At 42.0% G+C, this 9,754-nt stretch overlaps 1 protein-coding gene across 1 annotated transcript in view; it reads right to left on the bottom strand.

Annotated features, from left to right (window-relative positions):
• The window catches only part of LOC310794976 (neural cell adhesion molecule L1-like), a gene marked incomplete at both ends in the record, with an annotated part of 44,733 nt that extends 38,090 nt beyond the window's left edge, over window positions 1–6,643 (bottom strand). Inside the window, 2 exons of the mRNA XM_083657001.1 lie at window positions 6,464–6,518; window positions 6,632–6,643. Coding sequence (XP_083513127.1) covers window positions 6,464–6,518; window positions 6,632–6,643 — 67 coding nt within the window. The remainder of the gene's footprint in view (window positions 1–6,463; window positions 6,519–6,631) is intronic.
• Window positions 6,644–9,754: the final 3,111 nt, after the last annotated feature.

The following is a 9,754-nucleotide window of genomic DNA, read 5'->3' as shown; positions in this document are numbered from 1 at the left end:
GAAAATACTGAATAATGACATCACTACAGTATAATCCTAATGTTAATTTAAAATGAGATATTCCTCTAAATATGGCTAAAAATCATCCAGACGTTCAAAAAAACGTCAAAAAAGATTGGGGGGGGAAAATCTGAAGGAAAAAAAAAAAAAAAAAAAAATTGACCCAAAAAAAAAAAAAAAGTCCCCCTAATTGCAAACTCGTTCCGGCGCCACTGCAAACGGCTAAATGAGACTACACTGTTGAGTCGATGGGGAATTGGGGATATATACGTCAATAACGTCACCACTTCGGAAATTATCTTTCCCTCACCTGGTTCAGCCCGGGGCACTGGTTCATCAGTGCACAGCAGCGCACACATCAACAACCATAGACATATATAAAGGCTAGATGGCTTACCCGCGCTGCCGGTCAATGGAGAGCGACGTCGTCGCATGGTGGCCATCTTGCTACGGCACCACAGCTTTATATATATCTATGGGTTAAAAAAAACGCTAAAATTTTATTATTATTTTTGGCTCCAAATTACACCAAACTTGAACCGAAGCATCATCATCATGAGATTAATTCACGCACCTAGTTTCATGCAGTTTCATCCATTTTGCTAGGAGCTATGAGCATCTGTTGTTGGGTTAGTATTATCACATCAGATGATCATAACTCCTAGGGAAATGGATGAAACTGCATGAACCTTTGTGCCTGAATCCCTCTCATGGCATAGATGCTTCGGTTTAATTTTGGTGTAATTTGGAGCCCATCAAAAAAATAGTGTTTTTAGTTGTTTTTTTTGCCATATCTCGGGAACGGAATATGCTTGTAATAAACCAAACCGTTTGTAAATCCGTCAAGATTTCAGCGAGTTATGAGTATTTTTGTCTGTGCACCCTCCAACAGCTACCATAGAATGTACCAGAAAGCCTGCCGTAGCAAGATGGCGGCGCTTCAACGACGCTGGTGACTCCGCCTTAAGCCATCTAGCCTTTATATATGTCTATGTCAACAACAGTCCGGTTGAGTGCTGACGTGACGTGGAAGCCATATGCGACAGTAGCTGTGTTTCCATTACAGTTTTTCGCAAAAGAATTGCGATATTTCTACAACTTCGACAATGTACAATTGCGACTTGTAGGCGTTTCCATTGAAGTTGCGTTTGAGTGATTCCCCGTTGCAGCAGCTGCCACAGTGATTACGCACGGGGATCTGCCCCATATCCCGTCCCCTGCATGCTCAAATCCAACCAATGGTCAATGGAAATCCCAACATGAAGTTACAATGCATATAAACGAGCCTGATTATCAATTCAAAAGAAAATGAGTCGCAAAATGTTGCTGGCTGCGTGAATGCAGTCAGCGCGACAGGCAGAGGAAAAAAGGTAGCCTAATAGCCTACAACTGGTCCGATTTAGAGATGGAGGGGGGAAAAGGCTGATTTGGTTCTATAATTGCACCTGAAACGTGTGCAATGTATTAGCCTACTCACAGTCACTGTATTCACTTCAGACAGCACCACCGCACCAGTGTGTGCTTTTCATCCTCTCATCTCGCCGCTGTGCCAAATGCGCGCACACAGGCAGCCTGCTGTCACCATGGACCGATTTCTGCCATTAAACATTATCTAATTTGCCCGGCTACGCTTTTGCACAACACTCGTCTTTCTGCTAGGTAGCGTTGCTTCAAAGTTTTCCACTTGCTGCGGAGGTTTTGACACGGCTATCGAACCTTACTTACCAAACTTATTTTCCGCTCCTTTTCCAAGGGATAATATGGGTCACATGACGTGCAAATGCGAAAAATGTGTTTCCATTACACTTTTGCGATAAACTGCTATATCGACACGTCTGAAAAACCACCTCATGAGAGCGAAAAAACTTTTTGCGATATTTGGGAGGTTTTTCGAAATTCACGTGTTTCCATTACCCAATTTCTATTGCGATATTTAGATTTTGCGCATTTCTGAGGGTAATGGAAACACAACTAGTGTGTAGTTCTGGATTAGTTTAGCTCGAGCTTTTTACTTCTAGGGCTCGCATTTACGCTACAAAACTCATGAAAGTGGTCCTCATGTGTGAAGATTATCCGACTGAACTCTGGTTCGCGTTTGATTAATCTTGCGTTGCCCAGAGAAGCATCGCGGCAAAAACCCATTCAAAAATCCCATAGACAGAAACAGTGAAGAACCAGGAAGTCCGGGACTTCCTGTTGGCGATATTTTTTTTTCCCATGATGGCGAAGGCTAGGCGAGGGCATGACCCGCCCCTCTCTGCCTCTGATTGGCTGACTGCACTCGGCTGCTCTCGCCTGCTTCCCAGGGTCAGAAGTAATCTCAAACGAGCCTACTATATTTCATTCAGTCATAAGCATTATGTGTTCATAAAGTGAGCAGCAGGTGCAAAACAATCATTAAATGAACAACAAGCATGAGATGGCAGATGGCAGCATAGAATCAAAAGGTTATGTGTGAGATCAATAGCCTATTTGAATGTGTATTTTTTCTTTTAATTCTAAATGTCATCACCTTGTTTCTTCTGATTTATATTGCAATTCAAACACATGTGACTCTTGTGTCACCCTTGATCATTCTCATGAGACTTTTATCTTTGTTTTTAGATTTCCCTAATAGGCTACATACGTGCACTGCCAAGAGTAGCAGCAGCGTTATAAACCACAGGGCCAGGGGAAAACTGCTGTCTGTCTGATTCACTGTCTCACCACAGAGACTGTAGAAAGAGATGCAGGATAGCTAAGCGAATGTGATTGGATGAACATTTGACGCTAGGCCAATCAGAGGCAGAGAGGGGCGGGTCATGCCTTCGCCTAGCCTTCGCTATCATGGGAAACAAAATATCGCAGCCGGCGTATGCATTGCAAATGTTCCTGAAAGGAGCAGTATCGTATTATTTCCCGGTTATATCCTTTCATAAGTTTAATTTACAAACAGAAGACTTGTGTGTGCGCGGATGATATTATCACGAACATATAAACTGGAACAGGAGTTCCGTTTAACTCTGAGAGGAAGAAGAAGCTCTTCTCTTCAGTGGTTTAGCTGTGAAGCTAACGTTAGCTGTATTAGCTGTGAACTCCATGGCTGTGAAGCATTAGCTGTGAAGCTAACGTTAGCTGTGAAGCTATTGGAGCTTTGAAGGATACAGTTTGACAGTAAATAGTTCAGGAGGAAAAGTTCCTGTCACTGTGTGAAAGTTAAAATGTCTAAAGTCCAGAAGCTGAGAGCTGTGGTGGAGCAGCGCCTAACTGCGGTTCCTGCTGAGCAGCAGGAGTGGACCCCCAGTCTGCACCAGGAGGACCCAGAGCCTCCACACATTAAAGAGGAACAGGAGGACCCAGAGCCTCCACACATTAAAGAGGAACAGGAGGACCCAGAGCCTCCACACATTAAAGAGGAACAGGAGGACCCAGAGCCTCCACACATTAAAGAGGAACAGGAGGACCCAGAGCCTCCACACATTAAAGAGGAACAGGAGGACCCAGAGCCTCCACACATTAAAGAGGAACAGGAGGACCCAGAGCCTCCACACATTAAAGAGGAACAGGAGGAACTCTGGATCAGTCAGGAGGGAGAGCAGCTTCAAGGGCTGGAGGAGGCTGATATCACCAACTTCCCATTCATTGTTGTCACTGTGAATAGTGAATATGAGGAAGAGAAACCTCAGTCCTCACAGCTTCATCAAAGCCAAACTGAGGAGAACAGAGAGGCAGAGCCTCTAGCCAGCAGCTCAACTGAACAGGTGAAAACAGAAGCTGATGGAGAGGACTGTGGAGCATCAAAACCAGCCAGGAACTTAGATCCAGATAGTAATTTACAACCAACTAGTGATGACAAGACTTCAGACTCTTCTGAAGCTGAGACTGACCACAGTGATGAAGAATGGATGGAAACTAGTGAACTTCATTCAGGTCTAGACTCACAGAAAAACAGTGAAGTTCTTAGGAAGAAACACAGCTGCTCAGACTGTGGTAAAGGTTTTCATCATAAAGGAGCCTTGAAGAGACACATGATAGTCCACACAGGAGAGAAACAATTTAATTGCTCAGTCTGTGGTAAAGGTTTTGGTCGTAAAGGAGACTTGAAGGCACACATGATGATCCACACAGGAGAGAAACCATTTATTTGCTCAGTCTGTGGTAAAGGTTTTGGTCGTAAAGGAGACTTGAAGTCACACATGATGATCCACACAGGAGAGAAACAATTTATTTGCTCAGTCTGTGGTAAAGGTTTTTGTCATAAAGGAGCCTTGAAGTCACACATGATAATCCACACTGTTGACAAACAATTTCATTGCTCAGTCTGTGGTAAAGGTTTTCGTCATAAAGGAGACTTGAAGAGACACATGATAATCCACACAGAAGATAAACAATTTATTTGCTCAGTCTGTGGTAAAGGTTTTGGTCTTAAGAAACACTTGAAGTCACACATGATAGTCCACACAGAAGATAAACAATTTACTTGCTCAGTCTGTGGTAAAGGTTTTCGTCATAAAGGAGCCTTGAAGTTACACATGATAATCCACACAGGAGAGAAACAATTTATTTGCTCAGTCTGTGGTAAAGGTTTTGGTCGTAAAGGAGACTTGAAGACACACATGATAATCCACACAGGAGAGAAACAATTTATTTGCTCAGTCTGTGGTAAAGGTTTTCGTCATAAAGGAGCCTTGAAGTCACACATGATAATCCACACAGGAGAGAAACAATTTATTTGCTCAGTCTGTGGTAAAGGTTTTGGTCGTAAAGGACACTTGAACAGACACATGATAATCCACACAGGAGAGTAAACATTAATTGTTATCTGGTGGAGGGGCATTTGAGTGTTTACGTATGCAAGTATGTAGTGTGCGTACATGCACACGTTGTGTTATCCTGTGTGTGTGTGACAGTATTTCAGGCTCACCCACTTCCTTTAGGATGGGGATGCTGAAGGAGATAGCTCTGATGTTTCAGCTTTAGTCTTCTGCACACTCGTCTTAGCTTGTGTCTTGCTTTCCTCTGGAAGCAAATCATCAAGCAGGTCAGCCAAGGGCTCGTCTAGATCTGTGGAGAGGAGAGGAGATTTTACTCACACCAACACTGTGGATGTTTTGTTTACACTGATGTTTGTCAAATGATATGAATAATGATGTTAAAAATGTGGCTGCCTGTGCATGCATGTTTATTCAAAGGTTGGATAGTTATTTTGTGGTCGGTCCATCCATGGTAGCCTCATTTGGAGAGGGAAAAACTGGCAGGGCCTTTTTTCAAAGGGGTCCCTTGACCTCTCAGCTCAAGATATCTGAATGAGAATGGCTTCTATGGGTACCCACAACTCTCCCCATTACAGACACGCCCACTTCCTGCTAATCACAGTTATTGGCAAAATCCATGCCGTGTTTTGCATGCAGTATAAATGTGTTATTTTCACTTATTCTATGTGAATATTTCTGCATACACTCGGGTCCCAAAACAGTCTTGGAATTGCATAAATTGGGTATCTGGAATGCTGAGCCTCTTGTGGATTTACTGAGCTCAATTGTCTTCATGTGTGATGATGTTAGTCTCCATAGTACAGTAGCCATTTCATTGTAGTGAGACCATTTTTCAAAACTTGACCTGACTGAAGAAAATGACCTAATGTGACCTCTAGGATAATCACAGCCTCATGAAACTTTACTTCCACTAACTAGAGACATAGGGGCTCTATGGCTTTCCTACCTATATTGACAATAAGGGGGTTTCTAAGCCAGAACAGAACAGAAGTGTTCGCCACCAAATGCAGAAAAATGCTAATCTTACAGAAATCTCCAAATGTCAAATGTTTTTGATACCAAATCACAGCATGGGTTTGTCTATGGGGTTCCTCAAGGTCTTGCTGTCATAATGTGGTATTTTGGTGGGATTTCTGACATTTTTTTAATCCATTTTAGAGTAAAAAATGGTGAAATCGGGCACAAAATCTCGGTAACAAATGGTATCAAATCAAAAACTTATGAGACATAATTGAGCATGGGGATGGTCATCATAGGCTATAAGTTCCATCATAATGTTCTAATCTAAGCCCTTATACACTCTAAACTTTCACCATTTGAACACAATGTTTATTACAGATGTATGAGTAGAAAAACTTGACAGAGTGCTGAGCTGCATCTCAAATTAATCTTCACTTTCCCAGCTTTCAGATGATGTGTACCACTTCTATGTGTCATATACAGTTCAGTATGTTGACTTGCTATTCCTGATTGTTTTGTTCAATATTAAATTATTACCGTCTCTCTAGAGGACACTAGGCTACGGTATACATAAATTCATACAGCATCCAAATATACTTAGACATTATGTGAGGAAGTTACAGACATATCCCTGTCGCACTGAAATAGACTAACACTCCCTGAAAGTGAAACTCAGTACTGTCATGCTGAACTTTGTCTCTGTGGTTGGGGTCGAAAGTACAAACGTTTGCGCAAAAAGTTAAAGGAACCAGGCATCTGCTTGTAGAGGCCTTTGGCAGAGTTTTGGGAGACTTTGTTGTTAACCTGAAAGCAAACACAATCATTAAAGGAGATAGAACAACTTAAGCGTGACTTAATGAGTGAATTAAAAATTTGATTCACATCATCTAATCTATAGAAAAAAGAGAGAACCTCACCATCATCAACATTGTGACCAAGTCATCAGTAGCAGCACTTTCCTCCAGGATGCGGTCCAGTGTTCTCTGGCAATCCTCACTTGTTCAAGGGTTTTAGTTAGAGTCTAACTCAAACCCTTGAAGAAGCGAGGATTGGTCTAATTGACCAGACCTCACTTTGCAGACATGGAGCTACTCCAAAAGGTCTTTTAAAGTCTCTTTGTGCTGATGTCGCCACCTAAAGGAGGCTCGCTGAACAGCACTTCACTCTGCATGCTGTTAAAGCTTTGAATCAAATAACACAAATATCTGCTCAGTACTTGCCTGTGTGCTGTAGCTGCCTGTTGTGATTTGATTACTTCATATTTGAAGTCCTTTTCATCTGTTGTTTCCATTGTTTTGGCCACACGTCAACGGCCTGCCTGTTGAAATGAAACAAAGATGAGAAAATATAAAGATCTCCTCTAACCTTTGAACCATTGGTCAGGATTTTTTTTTTTTTTTTTTTGTTCCTCCAAGTTGAACCTGCATAGGTGCAAATATTAAAGTCTCACTCAAAGACAGAAACAAGTGTGAGGAGGACACACGATAAGAGGAGGGGACCGTTGCTTAGATGCTTGGTCTATTCATTATTACAGGGTCACTAAAGGGTCATTCTGTCAAACATGGTCCAAGAAAGAGAAGAGCTTGTAGCACCAAGTAATGTCATAATTTACCAGAACGTCAAAAACGTTCTTCTGGAGTGCTTCTTGTTCCCTCGTTTGCAGTGTTGGGGGTAACTCATTACAAAAGTAATACATTACATGTCATATATTACTTTTAGCAGTAACTCAGTAATATAACTTATTACTTATAGGAGTTCAGTAATATTATACAAGTTACTTTGTCAAGTAACTCAAGTTACAAATTGAGTTAAATTTGTTTTAAATCAAAGCACATATTTAAATCAAGATAGAATAATTTCCTAATCGAACTGTTTTTATGCAAATAACAAATGATGAAGATTGTGTCAATGTCCAAATATATATGGATCTACCTATCTACCTATCTATCTATCTATCTATCTATCTATCTATCTATCTATCTATCTATCTATCTATCTATCTACCTATCTATCTATCTATCTATCTATCTATCCATCTATCTATCTATCTATCTATCCATCTATCTTGGACCAAGACATTCTCCTCTGTGGGATCAATAAAACATCAATCTATCTGCAATGCAATAAAAACATTTATTGTAAAATTGTTTTGTCATTCAAATCATCTCCATTGCTGAATCCATAATACACTGGTGCTGATTCTTGTTTTTGAAGAGGAGGTCAAAGGTCTAACTACAAGTGTCAGATTTGAACCCTCTCCTGACTCGGTCAGATTTGAACCCTCTCCTGACTCGGTCAGATTTGAACCCTCTGCTGACTTGATCTCCTGATTTGAACCCTCTCCTGATTTGAACCCTCTCCTGACTTGATCTCCTGATTTGAACCCTCTCCTGACTTGATCTCCTGATTTGAACCCTCTCCTGACTTGATCTCCTGATTTGAACCCTCTCCGTGCGTCTTTCAAAGCAGAGGTGGCCAGGTGCTTCAGGCGGTGCTGGTCCAGTGACGGCTACATTGGGTCTGTGAGACACAGGTGTGTCGGTGTTGGTGGGACAGCTGTGGAGGCAAAGTTCTTCGGCACGGGTTTCTCCATTGGTCGGAAAATGGGCGTGTCTTTTCTCGGCACTGGGTTTGAGTTCAGTTGGTGATCTAGTTATTGATCTGCTGATTTTAACATACATTATTGATAAGACCATTGACCATTTGCTAACCAGTTTACTGACATGTTATCAACCTCTGCTTGAGTTCATAGCACACTGCCGGGCCTACAAAATGATCAAGGTCAAACTCTTGACCTGGTTATTTCTAAAGGCCTTGATATAACCCCAAAGTGCACTCTTGATGTTGGCATTTCAAATCACTTTTTTTCAATGTTGCAAACATGAACCTGGTTTAAAATGAGTCAAAAGACACTCCATTTGGGGCGTCCGGGTAGATTCCCTGCCTACCAACATGAGGGTCGCAGGTTCATGCCCCCTTGTTACCCCCGGCTTGGTCTGGTGTCCATACAGGCAGAATAAGGGTATGTGTCCTGGTCGCTGCACCAGCGCCTCCTCTGTTCGGTCGGGCGGAAGGGAACCGGTGGGAATAGCGTGATCACCCCACATGCTACATCCAGCCGCTGAAGCTCCCCGCTGTCGGGTGAAAAGAAGCGGCTAGCAACTGCCCATGTATCGGAGGAAGCATGGTGCTAGTCTACGGCTCTCCCCAGATTGGTAGAGGGGGTGGGGAAGCGACCAGGGCAGCAGGGGGAATTGGCCAAGTACAATTGGGGAGAAAAATCAGAAAGAAAGAAAAAGACGCTCCATTTGTGCAGACACTAGATATACTGTACTAACTCTGTTAGGAGTAACTGGTCATAATAATCTACACCTGTTGTATGAAATGTGCTATATAAATAAACTTGCCTTGGTTTTGTGTCAAATACATTGTTATTTTGTCTGCGCCATAAAACCTTTGTTCCAATTTTCCAGTGTTGTGCAGTATTTAATTTGTATGTCTACACTAGACAATACATGGGGCGGCTGTAGCTCAGGAGGTAGAGCGGGTTGTCACTAATCGCTTTGGATGAAAGAGGTCGGTGGTTCGATTCCCGGCTCCTCCAGTCTGCATGTCGAAGTGTCCTTGGGCAAGATATTGAACCCCAAATTGCTCCTGATGGTGTGCCAGTACCCTGCGTGGCAGCTTGCCACCATTGGTGTATGAATGGGTGAATGTACCTACTGATTGTAAAGCGCTTTGGATAAAAGCGCTATATAAATGCAGGCCATTTACCATTTACATTTTGACAGTGATTAACAATGATGTTTGTGTTTTACTTACATAACCACACATCACATTTTGATCATTAATAAAAAATAATAAAAAAAAACACTTCAATAAATAAGAGTTGGGTAGACAATCAAACTCATCTGAGGTTTATTAACATCTGGATTATTTTGCAAAATAACCAACTTAGGAGTTCATAAAGCACTGCAATGCTTTGAGTCACACACACACACACAGGATTTTTTTTTAACATAAACATTTACAAATGATAC

The sequence above is a fragment of the Poromitra crassiceps genome (assembly GCF_964638095.1).
Source record: "Poromitra crassiceps genome assembly, chromosome: 20".
Taxonomy (NCBI): domain Eukaryota; kingdom Metazoa; phylum Chordata; class Actinopteri; order Beryciformes; family Melamphaidae; genus Poromitra; species Poromitra crassiceps.
The sequence above is the reverse complement of the archived record's forward strand: the minus strand, read 5'-3'. Positions and strand labels throughout refer to the sequence as shown.